This window comes from Mirounga leonina, unplaced genomic scaffold (genome assembly GCF_011800145.1).
Source record: "Mirounga leonina isolate KUSES-001 unplaced genomic scaffold, KU_Mleo_1.0 Mir_129, whole genome shotgun sequence".
NCBI lineage: Eukaryota > Metazoa > Chordata > Mammalia > Carnivora > Phocidae > Mirounga > Mirounga leonina.
Genome location: NW_023270323.1, coordinates 78,376,639 through 78,394,279, shown reverse-complemented (window position 1 = coordinate 78,394,279; position 17,641 = coordinate 78,376,639). Strand labels below are relative to the sequence as shown.

At 60.7% G+C, this 17,641-nt stretch overlaps 1 protein-coding gene across 3 annotated transcripts in view; it reads right to left on the bottom strand.

Moving 5' to 3' along the window:
• Positions 1-14,930: 14,930 nt before the first annotated feature.
• SH3TC1 (SH3 domain and tetratricopeptide repeats 1) overlaps positions 14,931-17,641 on the bottom strand; it is a 44,811-nt gene continuing 42,100 nt past the window's right edge. For all 3 annotated transcript variants that reach the window (XM_035005385.1, XM_035005383.1, XM_035005384.1), the window contains one exon: positions 14,931-16,295. In XM_035005385.1, the coding sequence (XP_034861276.1) occupies positions 16,038-16,295 (258 nt within the window). In that variant the 3' untranslated portion in view covers positions 14,931-16,037. The remainder of the gene's footprint in view (positions 16,296-17,641) is intronic.

Here is a 17,641-nt window from a genome sequence, read left to right as displayed (position 1 = left end):
GGGGTTCTGCACACCAGGGTTCTGCAGTCACCTTCTCTGACCTGCTCTGTGAGGCTGGGCTAGGGCTCTGTAGGCCGGGGCTCTGTGGTTTGAAATCTTGGCAGGCAACAGGACAATGTGTCGAATTTTGAAGGAAAAGCATTGCCTCCCCCAAGAATTTCATTCCAGTCAAGTTTCTCTTGGTTTGTGAAAGAAGCATGCAGGTGGTTTTAGATCATCGGGAGCTCAGAAAATGTGTTCCCCTCTACTCTCCCTGAGAAAGACCCCTTAGAGATGAACAAAGGGGATTCCCATCATCTGTCAAACCATCAGGAGGTTGTGGCATGGAGGACTGGCAGATTTGAAGGTGGTCAGTCACAGAGTCGGGCTGAGTAATTATGCATTGCTTACAAAATCACAAGTGTCAACATTATTTCTAAGGGCAAAGCTTCACAATTTATTCATTCAGTAAATAATAAACATCGCAGACCTGCAGTGGGCAGAGCGAGGTCCCTGCTCTGCGGGGCTGGCATCAAACGGAGGAGGCAGAGAACGAAGGAGTTAGCATAACAGCTGTCTGGCGCTCTGACGGCCCTGGGGGGCATGAGCCGGCTGAGCAGGATGTTGAGGCAGCCAGGAAGGCCTCGCTGGGATGGGGACATTCAGCCCTGATTGAAGGAAGTGAAGGAGGGGGGCCCTGTGGGTTTGTGAAGAGAAGGGTGCCAGGCAGCAGGAAGAACATGTGCAAAGGCCCTGAGGCAGGGGGTTGTTTGGGGTGCTCTGGAACCCAGCAAGTGAGGGGACAGCTATTGGAATGAGATGGGAGAAGGAAGGTGGTGGGGTCACAGGGGTCTCAGGGCCGTGTGGGAGTTGGGGGCCCCCGAGGGGTCTGAGCAGGGGACTGACATTGTATGTAGGAGGGAGGTCGAGGCAGAGGCCAGGAGGCCAGGTAAGGGTGGTCGCAGGAACACAGGAGAGAGGGGACAGGCCTTGGGCAGGTGGAAGTGGCCCGGGGGCTGACAGGTGGTGGGGCTCTGGGTCTGCTCTGAAGCTGTGGGGTGACAGAGAATGCACGGGGCCCAGGCTGACCACGAGATTCTGTGCCCAAGCGCCGGAAGCCTCGAGCAGCCGTTCCTGAGAGAGACTGCAGGGGCCGCGTTGGGGCTCGGGTGCGAAGCTCAGGCATCCGGCTCCAGAAGCTTGTGCGCATCCAGGTGGAGGAGCCGAGTCACCCAGGCGGTAGGTGGGTCTGGGGTTGGGGACACTTTGGAGCAGGGTGTGTCACAAGGAATCCCGGGTGCAGAGGTGGTGTTTGAATCCATGGGGCTGACAGAAGCTGCCCAGGGAGGCAGTATAGACGGGGAAGACAGGAAGCCCACGGGTCGCAGACGGGCCTCAGACCCTGCGACCACAGGCAAGGCTTCAACGTCAGACATTTCTTCTCCCACATTTTGGAGGCTGCAAGTCTGGGATCTGGGTGCGGGCAGGTTGGTTCTCCTGAGACCTCCCTCCTTCGTGTGTAGACAACCATGTTCTCCCCATGTCCTCACGTGTTCCCTGGGAGGGGTGACACCAGGAGGGTCTCAACTTTGTCAGGCACCCAGAGCTATGTTCTGTGTTCTGTGTTCACCTGCAGCCAGAGTCCACTGGATGCAAGAAGCTGTAAGCCCACGTTTCCATGAACACAGCCCTCAGGGGCTGCTCCCCAGCAGAGCACCCTTCACACCCTGGGGACCTGCACCTGCCTCAAACACAAGTTATGGTGGTTCAGGGTGGGGCACCATGCGAGGAGAGTCATGTGCAGTGGCTCAGGGTGGGCACCGTGCAAGGAGAGCCATGTGATCTCTTGAACCAAACCACATGAGGCTTCAGGGAAGGTCCCTGCCTGCTCACCCCTGGCCATGGCCGGCTCTGGGGTGTGCCCCTGTGCTGGGTACCTTTCGGGGCGGCGGCAGGGAGAGCAGGACAGACAGGGACAGATTCTCCTGCAAAGACAGGCAGCTCACCACTGGCCCCACAGCTCCCAGGAGCTTATCCTGAGGGAAGAGTCAAGGTTTCACACAAATGTTTAGCCATGGACGCTTCCCACGGCGCTCTCAGGATGTGGAGCAATCCGGATGCTTTGCATGCCGCCTGGGGGGCTGTCTGAGGAAGCAGCGTCCCTCGGGGCACGAAGCCTCCTCCGCAGTCTACATGAAAGGTGTCCCAGGGCCTCCTGGGCTGGAGAGGTCACCACCCGGAAGGGCTGTATGAGGCCATTGTTGTAAAAATTAGAACGGATAGACGCCTGCCCGTCCCTTCTATCCAGCTCAGGAAGGAAATTCTCCAAGAGGTGCACCAGGCTGGTGGGACACTGGGGGATTTTTCCTTTACTGGTTGCCTTTCACTGCATCGATGCGTATGGAGGGTAGAGATGTTCATAGTTATTCTAGAGCCATGAGCACGTGCGTGCACGCGTGTGTGCGTGTGTATATTTGCGTGTCGTGAGTGGCGCCATGTGGGTGTGTAGAGTGTCTACTCCGCAGGCACTGTGTTGTCCACAGACAGTCCTGGTCCCCGGGGCCCTTCCCGGGGCCAGGATGAGAGTTCTTCCCAGACTGGCGGTCCTGGGACTCTTTCTGGAGGGCGGAGGGGGGCTCGCCACCTCCAGCGGGGGGCAGGCAGGGGCCTGGGACGCTCAGAGCTCAGCACTGACCCCCGGCTCCTGGAAGGCGGAAGGCGGAAGGCCGGGGCCGCCAACAGGCCTCGGGGAAGAACGCTTACTTTCCCATCTGCCGCTGCGGACCAGAGCTCAGAGCCTGGCAGGGCCTGAGAAGCATCGCCTCTATTGTACAGATGGGGAAACTGAGGCCCAGGGAGAGCGTGAAACGTGCCCGAATCACAGAGCAAGGGCGCAGCACCGTGGGGCACGGACTCCTGGACTCAGAGGGTCGCCACCACCCCACCCTGCCTCTGGGGTCCCTCCTCCTTGGGACTGAACGCTGGCCACGCAGAACCAAGCAGACGTGAGCCCTGCCCTCAGGGAGACGGGGTCCAGGAGCACTGAGTGAGCACCACTGCATACAGCCAGGACCGACAAAGGGGCGTGATTTCCAGTCTACCTTCAGCCACGTGTTTCCAAGTGCTCTGGAGACCACACGGCCCTGTCCGAGTCACACCCGTCACGCACCAGCTGTGAGCCTTGAGCAGATGATCCGACTGTCTGAGATGCCGTTTCCTCATCCGTAAAGTAGAGGTGATGGCGCCGGCCTCAGCAGTGAGGTCCCGAGTGACAGGCAAGGGGACTGCCCCGTGCTGCCTGCCCGGTGCCCAGGGAACAACACGCACGGCCCCCCATCTGCTGTTCCCCAGCGGCCGCACCGCCCCATCCCTGTGCCCGTCCTCTCGGGGGCCACAGGACCCCAGTCAGTCCCCCATGCTGGGGACATGCGTGTGTGATGGTGTCACCCTCACTCCGACCCAGCCCCCAGCTCTCGGGCACCTCCGCGCTCCCAGGGTGTCCAGCCCCCTCTGTCAGTCAACCTGCTTGTCGACCGTCTCTCCTGTCCTACTCCTGGCTCTCTTTCAAGTGGGGAAAAATAACTATTATTTTTAGGTAACCCATTATTATTATCATTGTTAATTGCATCTAACAATAAAAGCTACCCATTCTCGTTGTGGATAATTCAGAAAGTAGCAAAGAGCACGCAGAAATTTTTTAACGTCATCCCCTCAATGTAGGTTGAATGGTTCGTGAACCTCCCTCCCACTGGAACTTGTGAACGTGAACATATTTATAAAATATTTCTCTGCAGATGTGATTAAGTGAAGGATCTCAATGTGCGCTCATCTTGGATTCCCCGGGTGGGCCCTAAATCCAACGACAAGTGTCCTTATCAAAGACACACAGAGAAGGAGGTGGAGGCCACGTGAGCACAGAGGCCAGATGGAGGGGTGCAGCCCGGAGCCCGGGAGCACCTGGAGCCCCAGGAGCTGGAAGAGGCGGGAAGGTGCCCCCCCTGCAGCTCCGGAGGGAGCCCCACCCACACCTTGATTTGGATTCCCGACATTCGGACATTTGTGGTGATTTGTGACGGCAGCCCCCTGGAACCGAATACTGACCTTGACCCCAGCAGTCAGGGCCATCCCACAGACGACCTGGTTACTGTCCTCTGGTCGTGAGTCCTGGGGTGTGTGGGTACGCGAGCGTGCACGTGCGTGTGCCTGAGGATGTGTGTGTTCACGGTCATACTAAGATGTGCCGATACCCCTTACAGTATCTTCACTTTAAAAAACATGATTTCGGGGGCGGCTGGGTGGCTCAGTCAGATAAGTGTCCGACTCTTGGTTTCGGCTCAGGTCATGATCTCAGGGTCATGGGATCGAGCCCCGCGTCAGGTTCCGCGCTCAGCACAGAGTCTGCTGGAGATTCTCTCTCTCCCTCTCCCTCCACCCCTCCTCCTGCTCACGTGCACGTGCCCTCTCTCTCTAAATGAATAAATAAAATCTTTTTTAAAGAATTCAAAAAATAAAAACGTGATTTCGTGAGAATTTTCTCATTTTATCAAATAATCCTTACAGAACTTACTTTTTTTCTGATCACAAACTACGTCTTACAAAATTCCGTAAAATCGGGAAGATACGGACATGTGCATGGAAGGAGGAGCAATCACGGTTGACCCTGCCGACCCAGGCTAGCAATCGCTTGTGTCCTTCTTCTAGGCATGTCTGTCCGTCAGGACACTCTCAGGACACAATGTGGCACTCGCTTTAAAGCACTGAACTAACCGAAAGCACGGGACCCGGCTGTGGAGGTCCTGGGCATGCCTCCCAGGGCAGCGGAGACTCACGTCCCCACAACAGCCTGTACGTTCATCGTTCTAGCAGCTTTTTCCTTAACAGTGCCCGCCTGAGAGCAACCAAGTGCGCGAGGCGAGTGCTTAGAACCACCGCGGTGCACCTGTGTCGCCCGGTCCAAAGCGAGGAGAAACCAGTGGTAACATACAGTGGCCTGGATCCCAGGGCAGGTGGCTGAGCGAGGAAGCTCGGCCTCGGCATGTCCTGCATGATGCCATTTATGGAAACTTCGGGGGGTGGCGGCATCATGGGGACGGAGCAACAGTTCGTGGCTGTGGCGGTCGGGGTGGCAAGGGGGTGTGACTCACGTCAGGGAGCTGTCTTCACTACAGCCGTGCCTCCGTGAATCCACACACGGATAAAGGACGGGGACCGTGCACACTCACTGAGCCAGGGGCGGAATCCCGGCTGCAGCGCCGGGCTGCCATTAGACGAGACGCAGTCCCTGGGGGAACCCGGGGAAGGGTTCACAGGACCTCCCTGCTGCCTCAGCTTCTTTCAAAATAAATGAAAACCAGTCCCGCTGAGAAACAGAAACCGCTCTAGGCGTTTCAAACCAGTCCCCGAAGCCGGCACCTGTCCCACCGGTGGGCGAGGGGGACGCAGAAATGCCACAGCAGTGGGGAGCCACGGCCACCCCAGGGGCCGGGAGGGGGGAAGCGGGGGTTTCCGGGGCCCTGGGGTCCCCTGGCCGGAGCTCTGCTGCCTCCCCGCTGCCGCTCGTCCCCTGGCTGAGCCCGGCTGGAAGCCAGCTGCCCCGGAAGAGCTGCTCTCCCCGAGGCTCGAGGCGCAGCAGAGCGGAGAAGCCAGGCCACGGTTCGAGAGCCGGGGCCAACGCCGCAGGGCGTGCGTCGCGGGGGCTCACATCAGCGTTGTGCCCTCAGCTTGTCTGACTCGCCCCCCAGAGTCACCGCCCGCGTCCAGCATTTTCCAGAACCATGCTTTCCGGGCCATGGAGCGCCCGCTCGGCGTGCGTGCTGCAATCCTCGGTCAGTGCGTTTGTTGGTTGCGCGGGGGCGAGGGGCTGTGGGCACCCGGGGCGGCTTCTTGGGGATGTAGTCCTACGGGAGTGCTCGCGGGGTCAAAGGATACCCACTCTTTTAGGACGACACAGAGAGCCACCTTGCTTTCTAGAAAGGTCCGTGGGGCTCCTTCCTCCCGCAGGAGGAGGGCCTGTCTTGGTGCGCCTCGCCATCATGGACTATGAGCTTTGAAATACGTTTGGCCACCCACGCGGCCCGGCCCTGCTGCTAGACAGGTGTCCTCTGAGGGGCACACACAGAAGCCACAGGGAGGACATCAGGACGGAAGGCCCGTACACCCTCTGGGCTCCGGGAGGACGCCTGGGTCCGGCCCGCAGCTGCTCACGCTCCAACCGTCCCACCTGGCAGCCCGCCGGAGCCCACACCTGCCCACTCCGGGGCTCCCCTGCCAGCCACTCTGCCTGGAGTCCCCGTCCCCCCCATCCCCTGCTGCCTCCTTCGCCTCTCACCCATCCACACACGGCCCAGAGCTCCTGGGTCAAGCCCAAGTCCCGGGAAGCGTGGACGAACCCCAGAGAGCTGAGCATGGTTGGGGGGGTGCTGACTATCACACAGCGGTGGCCCCATGAACGGCCTCCCTTGGTCCCTGCCCTGCCCAGTCCCCGGGCGGCATTTCTGCCCCTTCTCTGTGTCTACTCCCTCTCTTCCGTCTGCTCATGTGACGGCAGGAGGGCAGGGAACATCTGCCTCTGCCCCGCACCTTGGAGCATGCTCCACGAACCGGGGTCTGGGTGAAGGTCTCACAGGGGCGCTGTTTGGAGGCCCCTCGCGTCCCGTGTGCCCTGAAACATGATCCAACACCCCCTCCCACACCTCGCAGGTGTCCTGTCAGCCTAGAGCTAGGCCAGAGTGCCCTCCCACGTCCCGCCGCTGTAGGAGACTGCGACACTGTGCGGGGCGCTGGGCTGGTGCCCTCGGGGGTGGCGAGGCTGGGCTTTGAGCCAGAGGGCATCAGAGTTTGGAAGGCAAGCAGCAAACACGCGCACCTGAGTTCCAACCATGACCAGACGCACGTCTTGGCCTCCTCCACACCGGAATGTGAGCGGCGGTTCAGAGCAGGGATTCGATGGCACGCGTCTGTCCAACACGCAGCTGACAAAAGCATCCAAGCAAAGTGCTCTGCAGCAGAAATCCAACAGATGCTCGCTTGGCCCATCCTCAGTGGAAAAAATATACGACAATAACTCATTGCAAATAATAGGGCCTTGGAAAGAGGCGCTTAAGAGATTTTTGAGAAAAGAAAAGATCATTTGGTTCAGTGCAGAAATTCCCTTCTTCCACCGCATGGTTTCAGAGCTCTTTCCCAACCTGGCAGGACGCACCTGCCCCACCATGTCCCAGGGAGGCGGGGACCCTCCCCAACGCCAGCCCCTGGGGGGGACTTCCCGCTGCATCTGCATCTCCAGGGAGGGCTCCTCACTCCTCCAGAGCCACCTTCGTTCACGACGTCTCACACGCACGCTCTCGCTTCGGGTGTTCATTCGCTCGACAGACAGCTGCCGAGCTGCCGAGCCCAGCACTGGTCGTGGTAGAGATGGTGCATGAGACCCACTGCAGGCCTGTGGGGCTCATAGTGAACGGGGGGCACAGGTGAGTGGGGGGCAACAACCCAGTGTGATGCGAGCCGCATGGGGAGGTATAGGGGGAAGGCTTTATAGAAGGGGCCTTTCACAGTGGGTCCTGCCAGCTGAGTAGGAGCCCGCCAGGCGGAGGAGGGAGCATGAGCAAGGGGGGTGTGGTAGGTAGATTTTTGCGCAGGGCATGTGGTCATCCCTGTGAAGACCTTTCCCAGTAGAAAGAGAACAGTAATGGCACCATTTGGTGAGGGCTTGTGCTTTAAACACACGCTCTCACAAAGCAACATCATCATCCCCATTTTACGGAGGCGGAAACCAAGACTCCAAAGGGAAAGGACACCCAGCTCTCAGGATCCAGGCCCCAGACCCAGAACAAAGGAGCTCTGAAGGACAGAGGGAGTCACACACACCGTGGAGGCCCTGAGCCTCCAGCTTTCCCGGAGGAAACCGCCAGCTCCCATCTGGGATCCTGCCTCCTGCAGGGCCCCAGAGCTCACACGGACCAGCCTTCCCAGGGGGCCAGTCTCCTTCCCAGGCTCCAGGCCACCCCCTGTCCCTCCCTCCAGGAGACCCAGGCTGCTGATGGGGAGGGGACCGCCCCCTGCCCACCTCTGTCTGGTGGGGGAGGCACACAGCCACGGGTCCTTCTAAAATTGCACCTGCAGCCCCATCTCCCTCACGATGCTCTCTATAGGGCAACGGATGGGGCTTGAATTGCCCTTGACAGGGGTAAGCAGCAGGATGATGACCCCGCAAAGGTCCACACCCTAACCTTGGATCCTGTGAATGCGACCTTACATGGCAGAGAAAGGATTTTGGAGATGAGGCTGCATTAAGGATATTGAGATGGGGGGCTATCCCGGGCTACCTGGGGGTGGGGGGCGACCTGAGTTCACAAGTTCACAAGTGTCCACACAGGCAGGGGTGTGAGACGGGGAGGTTTCCAGGACGCGGCCTTGAAGGTTGCAGCCCCCGAAGCTGGAAAAGGCAGGAGGCCATTCTCCCCGGAGCCCCGGAGGGAGGAGAGCCTGCCGGCACCTTGACTTCAGACTGCGGGGGATGGTTTCTGTCCTTTTATGCCCCCGCCCCCGCCCCCACCGTTGTGTGTGTTACATTTGTCACAGCTGCTGCAGGACGCAAGTACAGTCTTGTACTTGAATAAACGAATAACCAGTTAAAAAATACCCTGAAATACCGACTCGCACACAGACCGGACCCCCCGCATCCACCTGATGTGTTTCTCCGGCCCCTGCCCGTTTCCAGAAGGATCCACCCAGAGCCTGGAGGCCTGCGGGGGAGCGGGCGTGCTGGGACCAAGCCCCAAGGAGCTCGCCAGCGCTGGAAAAGCCGTGTGGCCGAAAGGGTCAGACGAGGGGGCCTCCCGTTTCTGCGTCCCCACCATGTGGGGGGCATTGCCCCAGATGGTCCACAAGATTGGGGCTCCCAATGGCTGCTCACAGAGTCATCTGGATCCGCCTGAGACCAATTAACAAGACACTCGGGGCTCTGGTGATCGCAGAAACCTTGTGCTTCCCACTCATAGTGACTCGGTCACTTTGGTTTTAAACGTGGCTCCTGAGGATTTGAACTTGGCCAACGCGAGATGCTCCTCCCCCTTTTCTTCAGTTCTCAGGGGCTAACAGTGAGTTCTGGTGTCGGGGGGTACTGCGCTCAGCTGCCGAGGAGACACCCCCAGTCCTGGACGTCACGGAGTGAGGCACCCACGGCTGGTGGCCACGGGCCCTCGGGGTCACGGTGCCACCGTGCTGGTGGCGGGGGTCTCCCAGCATGAGGGCCATCTGCTCGCACTGTCCTCAAGGGGACTCCCTGCCTTGTGCCTCCCGGAGGCCTCCCGACACTTCCTTGGCCCCCAAACTGGGGGCGGGGACTCTGGCCATTGCCCTCAGCCGTGGGCTCTACCACCGGAACCGTGTCAGATGACATTCTTCTCTCTCCCTGATCCAATTCCCAGAGCAGAAGGGTCCCTTTCTAGGCAAAGCCCTCCCCCTTCATGCAGAGCTTCCCCTATTACCAACATCCTGCACCAGAGGGTACCTTTGTTAAGACTGATGAACTTGTGTGGGTATGCAATCTCCCCAAGTCCACGGTTCACATCCAGGTCACGGGCGGTGTCATGCACACCGTGGGTTTGGACAAGTGCGTCGTGACAGGGGTCCACCCTCATGGTATCACAGAGTAGCTTCCCTGCCCTAAACACCTTGTCCTCCACCTGTTCCTCCCTACCCGACCCAGCCCCCTGGCAGCCACCGATCTCCTTGCTGTCCCCATTGTTCTGCCTTTTCCAGAATGTGCTCTAGAGGGACTCCCACAGCCTTTTCCGCTGCCTGGCTCCTCCCCCTTGTCATGTGCCAACCACCCCAACACTTAGTGGGGCTAAACAGCAGCCCTTTGATGAAGCTTGCCAGTCCCTGGGCGAGTGTGGCCGGTGGCCACCGAGCTGTCTTGTGTGTGGGTGCCCGGCTGGAGCCCGAGTGACCGCGTGACCCGGGATGGCTGCGCTCACGTGGCTAGCAGCCACTGGGGACACCTGGCTTCTCCTGCCGCGGCCTCATGTTCTCCAGGAGGTGGAGCTGGCTCTCGCGGAGCCTCAGGGCTCCCAGCACACGGGAGGCGGCCGAGCCCCGTGCGGCCACGCTTTCCAGGCTTCCGCCCGTGTCCCGTGCTCTAATGTCCATCAGCCAGAGCCACGCATGAGGGCAGGGGACGCCAACTCTCCAGGGAAGAACCGTGTCCATCCACCTTCTGCCACGCTTGCCATCCCAAAGGGGGCTTCCGTGCCATCCTGCACATCTCCGGGGCTCGTGCATGAGGCTCGCTGTGGACGGAGGAGTGCACACGTGGACGCCTGCACACAGGAAGGGGAATTCACTTCTGGGTTTTCTAGATGACGCGAGAGAATGCTGGGTGACTGCTCTCTAAAGTGGGGTCAGCTCTGGCCAGCAGCGCCCGGGAGCTCCCGAGTCCGTGTCCTGTGCGCGGGGCTGAGCTGGCATCTCGCCAAGGCTGGACCCGCGTCATCCTAACGGCCAGTGCGGCCGGGCTGCTCTGCGGGCGCGTTGGCCGTTTTCCTTTCCACTTCCATAGCTGGTCTTCTGCCGTTCTTGTCCCTTTATTTAAATAATTCACCAACCGTGCGTGTGCACGTGTGTGGGTACATCCTAGGCACACGCATGTACGTACGGCGTGTGTGACGTGTACTGCACACGCACACAGAGCGACGCCCGCCCGGGACACACGCAGACGTCCCCTCTGAGCCCGGGCTTGTCTCTCCGCTGTGCCCGCGCCGTCTTCCGTGCAGGATGGTGGATAACTGGATTGCGGTCCAGCTCAGCAACCTTTCCCTCTTGCGCTGCTTGTCTCGTGGGAGGCGTCCGTCCCCGCTCTGCCTCGTGAAAAGATGCTCCTTTTCCCAGAAGTCACACCATTCCTGCCCGCCACAGCTTTGGCTCTCAATCCGACAGGCGTGGGGGTTTGGGGAGCCGAGCGGTGGGGTTCCCACGCCTCACGCGGACCGGCAGGGGCGCCCAAGCAGACCCCGAGCTGCCAGGCCACGGGTCGGCACGCTGGGTGTCATGTCCACCTGTCTGCGAACTCAATTCTAGGAATTTCCGTTTTTTCATATTTATTTATTTACCCCATCCTGACAGTGCCCTGTAGTCATGAAGCAATTTTATAATAAACCATCAGATCTAATAGGGAAAGGGCCCCCTCCTGAAATGTGTCCTCTTCTCCAGGGGAGCTGCGGTGAGCTATCCTGACATTTATTCATCCTTTCATTCCGGAGTCCGTTCGTGAAGGTTTACATCAACCCTGTGGGATTTTTTATTTTGCGGTCGCCACGAAGCTCCGGACATCTTTACCATACTGACTTTTCCCACTTAGGAACACAGGAAATACTGGGCCAGGCTTATTCCCAGATATTTGTATACATTCTTGATACTCTGAACTGTTTGGTTTTTAAAACTGCATTTCCCAGCTCAGTGCTGCGGGTCTGTAGGATCAGAGCCTACTTGGTTCCCTGGGAAACCCTCCTGGTCATCCCAGAGGCTGGCGGAGACTGGGGTTTTCTGGTCAAGCGATCGTACCCTCTGTGGATAATGTCCACTCCTTTCTTCTTTATCAGCCCTTTGAACCTGTCTCTTTTCCTTGGTTTGCTGGTTTTCTGGGACCTTCAGAATCACGTGGATGGGAAGTGGGGGACACCACCTGGCCCCCTCCTCGGACTCACTGGGAACCTGCTCCGGCTCCACAGTGGGCAGAAAGCCCTCGCCCACTGAGGTGGGTCTGTTCCTCACTTGCTGAGGGTATTTATCCCGGGTGGGGTCGGAGGGCGCGGAATGCCCTCCCTGCATCTACTCAGTGGGCCCTGGGGTTCTCTTCAGTCTGCCCAATGGTGTTAGCTGAGATCGGGGTGCAGGTAGGTGAGCCGCTGAGCTCATAGCAGTCTGGCCTCCCAGCAGGTCCCTTCCTGCACAGGGAGGGCTGTGCCCCAGGACCAGGCAGAGGTGGGAGATGACCCTCTGGGCCGTGTCCTGGAAAGCAGATGTCCCTTCGGTCAGGGCCCGTCCAACCTCGAACTCAGCTCCAAGATCCAGGCCGGGTCGGGAACGGGTGTGTCTGCCGTGCTGGACAGAGAAGCCGGGGGTACGCCCGTCGTGATCATACCCTGTGGGGTCCTCCTTGCTGGTCCGCGGGCCTCGAGCGCGGGTAGGAGCCGGCTCAGAGTGGATGCACGTGGGAGCTGCCCCACGGGGCAGGGGCAGGGTAGAATGTGAAGAGAGGGGCCTGCTCCCGACCTGGCCCGTCCTGGTAAGGGATCTGCCACCCCTGCCTTCCTCCCCCAGGGGTGGGGCCCTTTCCCGAGCCTGACGCAGCTGCATATCCCTCCCTTGGATTTCTCTGGAAACCCAGCACTGTCCTCCCCTAGCCTTACCACCTTCCCAAACTGATAGGTCCCCAGAGGTCCCCCCACCCTGCAGACAGGCAGGCCCGAGCTGTCACAGACACGGAGCCCACCCTGTGTGTTCTGGAAGAAACGCCCCTGTTTCCCGGAGACGCCCCTAGCCCCACGTTCCCTCTTCCCGGGATGCTGTGCGGACGCCACCCAAAGCCGCAGAGGTTGTGAAATGCTTTTGGTTCTGGCTGGAGGTGAGGGCCGGCCGAGCCCAGCAGAGGACGGACGAGGGCCGTGCCTACAGTTAGAGACGGCTGCCCCGGGGAGGGAGCGAGGCTCTGCAGAGCTCCGTGCCCAGCGACGTGGGCCCTGCCAGGAGACTGCCCTCTGCCCGGGGAAGGGACACCCGCAGCTGTGCGGGAGGCTGGCTGAGAGCCTGGGCTCCCGACGCCCGGCCTTCCGTCTCTCCCTCCTCCCTCACTGCCTGGTGCAAGGCCTCACGCGACTAGTGGAGCCTGGAGGGCGTGGCCAGGTGGGCAGGTGCACAGGTGTCCGTCTTCTTTCGCAATTTCATGTCAACCTGGTGACCGTCATGAACCCCGGTTTGTTAAAACGCTAGTGTTTGATGTGCTGTGGTGAGTCTCCCCAACAGCCTGGCGCGGGACACCTCCTGACGCCCTCCACACACCAGGACACCGACCGCACGGGGGACAAGCCGCGGTGGCATGGGAAGGGGGTCTTTGCGGGGCGCTCCAGATCACACAGGGACAGAGAGAGGCAGAGCCTGGACTCGCACAGACCCCAGCCTGTGGCCGGCAGCCCCTTGCCCAGGCCAGGCCCTGGGGGCCCCAGGAAGCACAGGCCGACTCCCCCAAAGCACAGGATGGATGAGGCAGACCGGAGTCCGAGGGGCACCTTCTTGGCCCCCACAGACAGGCCTTTCCCTTCACGAGGGAGGGAGGCCCTCTGCCGAAGGGCGTCGAGCTCTCGCTGAGGTGGGCCGAGAGGCCGGCCCGGGAGAGAGTCCAGCTTCGCGCCAGGCACACCCACCCCCCGCCACCCCTGCCCGCCCCTTGTTCGGAGGCCACGGGCCTGCTGTCTGCCACTCCATGCAGTGATGAGGAGGACAGACGCTGTGCGTCCTTGGGGCGGTCACCATCCCTCGCTCAGCGTTTCCTCAACCAAATTTGGTTGAGGCCAACCGGGACTTGCGTGGACATTCGTCACTCGGAGGAAGCTGGTGCAGGGAAAGACGTGGTCTGCAAGGAGGCTGGAGACAAGCCATGCTGGGGAGGAGCTCCAGCACCTTGCAGTTAGGAAGTGGGGCTGTGTGACCCTGGCAGGTCGCTTTCCTTCTCTGTTTGGGGAGGTGGGTGGGAGAGTCTCCAGGGACACCTGGCAAGGAGTGACTCTATCCCCAGCCCGGGGGCTCATGCTGGAGGGGGCATTTCTTCCCCCTCATGCCCACACGGCTCAGCCCTGAGCAGGGTCTGCAGTAGTTAACGGGGCCTGTGCACAGGAGGGGCCCCGTGAACCTGCGTGGCCGGGTTTCCCGACAGACCCAGCGGGGACGCCTTCCGCTACGGCGGGGGCAGCGGGGCTCCTGGGCTGGGCACCCATTCGGGGCACAGGTACCGGACACAGGCCCATCCCGCACTCATGCTGCCGTCTGGGGCTCGGCCCACCCCCTCCTTGCCTCGGCCGAAACGGAGGGCCCGGCCGCCCGATGCTGCGAGCCCCTCTGTGCCTGGCGTGTTTTCGCTCCTCCTCCTCAGGACCCCGCGGCAGGGTTTGCTTCTGGTTACAGATGAAGGAGAGAGGAGGGTCTGAGAAGCTGAGAGACTTGACCAGATGACTCAGCCTTCGGTTCAGAGTTCCGTAGCCTGTGGTTGTTGGCGCTCTTCCTGCGGTGTTAAGTATCGTCGAAAGCAAACAGGAGACTCTCAGCCCTGGATCTGGCGCCGAACCCTCTGCTTCGTGAATCCTCACTTGACTCCCCACACCGGGATCATCAGCCTCATTTTAGCTTTGACCAAACTGGGGCTCAGAGAAATGAACTCACGCCAAATCCCCAGCCTCCAAGTAGGGGACTGGGACGGGAACCCAGGGGTTGGACGACCGAAGCTGCTGCCCTGGAGACCTGGGGGCCCGACGGGTGGGGTGGGGGGCTGGGACCCTGGGTGGGAGGGGAGGGGTGGGGGCGACAGGGCGAGGAAGGTCAGCGAAGGCACAGATTCCCAGGCAGGTGCTGGGCCCCTGAGTGACCCAGCCGCAGGTCCAGGCCCAGGCGCTGCCCAGCGGTCAGTGACCTCGGAGATCTGGGCTGGGGTCACTGTGCCGGCCGTGGCCTGCCACACCAGTGTGGGTCATCAGGTCGTCCTGTTTTCAATTTCGTTGCGGCCTCCTCCCACTTTCCACGCCCAGCCCCGAGAAGGCAGTTTGGGGTCAAGGTTGGAAGGTTCGGCTGTCTCTCTGCTGCCCCCTGGTGGGAGCGGCCAGGACGGGGCCTGCAGGCCACCTCTGAGCCCTGGACCCCAGGGACAGTAAGGATGGTGGAGACCCCCTGCCTCCCTTCCTCGGGGCCTTCCGGGCTCTGCCGCCTCTCCTGGGCGTGGAGCCAAACCCAGAGCTCTGCCCACCGGCCAGTCCCTCTGCCGGCCTCGGTTTCCCCTTCTGCTAAAGGAGGGTCTCAGAGAAGGTGAAACGAGAAGTGATGTTTTCGGGGCACAGGGGTCCACGAGATGAAGATGTTTTCCAACTAAGTGGAGGCGGTGCTTACACATCACCGTAAATACACAAAATGCCACTGAATGGTCCACTTTAAATGGTTAATTTTATGTGGATTTCACCGTATTTAACAAAATAAATTAAAGAAAAAGAGGAGATTGAAATAACGCCGTGTGGGTGAGAGCCAGCCAGGAGACCCACGGCCTCGCTGGGCCTCAGTGTCCCTGCCGGTAAATTGAGGGTCCCCGGCGCTTGGCGGCCCCGATGCGCCTTTAAACACGCTCAGCAGCAGGCTCCGCACACAGGCCCGGTGAGGCTGGGCCAGAGGACAATCAGGTCGGGGAGCACTGGGGCCACCTTCCCCTTGCCCTGTCTGTTGCCTTCGGGACACTGACGTGCTAACACCCTGTTCTCGGACCCGCCCTTGGGTCCTATGGCAGATGCATCCCTTGGGGCAGGCGGGCAGGTGGTACACTCGGCCCCACCTACCTGCTGTGTGATGGTGGGCCGGGCACCTACCCTCTCTGCGCCTCCATCTCCTCCACTGGAAATGAAGACGGTACCAGCCCCAACCGTGCAGGCCCCGTGAGGGCAGTTTGAGGGCTACAGGCAGGGCCAGAGCCAGACACACAGCGAGGGCATGGGCAAGGGAGAAAGAAGATGCCCAGGGAACCCCACAGCCACCTTCACTCTGACGTGGGGGAACTGGGTGTGGGGGGCCGGCAGGGGGGCCAGTCCTTCCAGCTCATCGCCGCGGACGAGGTGCAGCCGCAGGGTGGTGCCCGGGGACAGGGCCTGGGCCCTGGGCACTCCCCTGGAGGCAGAGTGGGGGACGGGGCCTTGCAGGTTCGAGCAGACTCCTGCAAAATCACGTATTGCTATGGGACCCCCACCTCCGTGCCTCCGTTTCCCAGAAAATGAGCCTCGCAGAGACACTAGGAGAGGTGGGGACAGCGGTCCTCAGGGCGGGGCGCTGGGGGCCAGCCAGGGCGCCCGTCCCCAGCACCGCTCCGGGGCCAGGTTGACCCTGCGGATGTTGAGCTCGGTGGCAAAGGTCCTGGCCTTCTGGTAGAAGAAGAGGGACTTCTCGCGGTCCAGGAGGAAGTTGTGGTAGATGGTGGCCAGGCGCGTGTAGATCTTCATCTGGGCCTTCTTGTTGCCCAGGTCCACCGCCGCGGCCAGCGCCAGCTGGTAGTACCCGGCCGCGTCGAAGGGGTCCTGAAGGGGAGATGGCGTTTGCCAGACTCAGCGCTAATGCGCCTGGGTGCGGGCGGGGGCTTGCCCGTGCCCAGCCTCCCCGACCTGCCCACCCCCAGCCCCTCCTGAGGGAGTGCTAAACTCAGACCCTGCCCTTCCCTGTGCCGCTCGGAATGGGAGGGCTTCCTGGAGGAGGGGACATCCCAAGTAAGGAACTGGCCACAGCGGGTGCTCGCTTGGGGGGGCTGTGTATCTGCGTGTGTGTGCATGCCTGTCCTGTACGGGGCCACAGGGAGCCTCTCTGCCTCCTGGGCGTGTGCCGGAGGGGACAAAGTAGGCCCGCGGCCCCTGATGGAATTCCAAGATCTCCTCGTGGTGAAGACAGACGTGGTGCTGACGGCGGTCATGGCAGGGAGGCCCCTTGACCCCAGCCTCCCGGGCCCAGGGACCTTTCCTTCCTGCACCATGAGACCGTGGAGAGATAAGGTCCTGTCCCCAGAGCCTGGGCATCAGGTCAGGCACCCTGGGCCCGGCTCCCTGACTCTTGTCTTGGACAAGTGTGTTCACCTCTCCAGCCTGTTTCCCCTTCTTGTGCAGAGCTGCTTGTCACCAATCTCATAGACCCTGGGGTTCTAAGCTCTATGTGGCCCCATCCTCAGATGACCGAGGGGTCAGGAGCATTATGTCACAGACGCCCGATGGCTCTGGGTATAAGGAGCGCAGCTGAGGTGGGCCAAAGGCCTGCCCGACCCCAGCCTCCACGGCCCCTGCACGGGGGAGGGCCCAGCCCAGAGCCTAGCCTGGGACAGCAGGCACAGACATGGAGCACGGTCACTGGGTCAGACGATGTGGGTTCCGAGGTCCCGGGCACTGGATCCCCACCATGCGGCTCCCAATCCCTACTCTGATTAATGGACCATGCCCGGCCTCAGTCTCTGCCCTGTCCTGTGGGGGCACCTCTCTTCTAGAACTATAAAGCATGTGAAGAGCCAACCACAGAGCTGGGATCACACAGAGGCTGGGTCACATACAGCCTGGGTTACAGATCCTGGATCACACAGAGCTTGAATCACACAGAACCTGGTTGTCACAGAGCCTGGATCACACAGATACTAGATTGCACAGAGCCTAGATATCACAGAGCCTGGGTCACACAGAGCTTGGATCACACAGAACCTGGTTGTCACAGAGCCTGGATCACACAGAGTCTAGATTGCACAGAGCCTGGATATCACAGAGCCTGGGTCACACATAGCCTAGATCACACAGACTCTGGATGGCACATGGCCTGGATCACACAGAGCCTAGATCGCACAGAGTCTGGAATCACAGAGCCTGGATATCAAAAGCCTGGGTCACACAGAGCC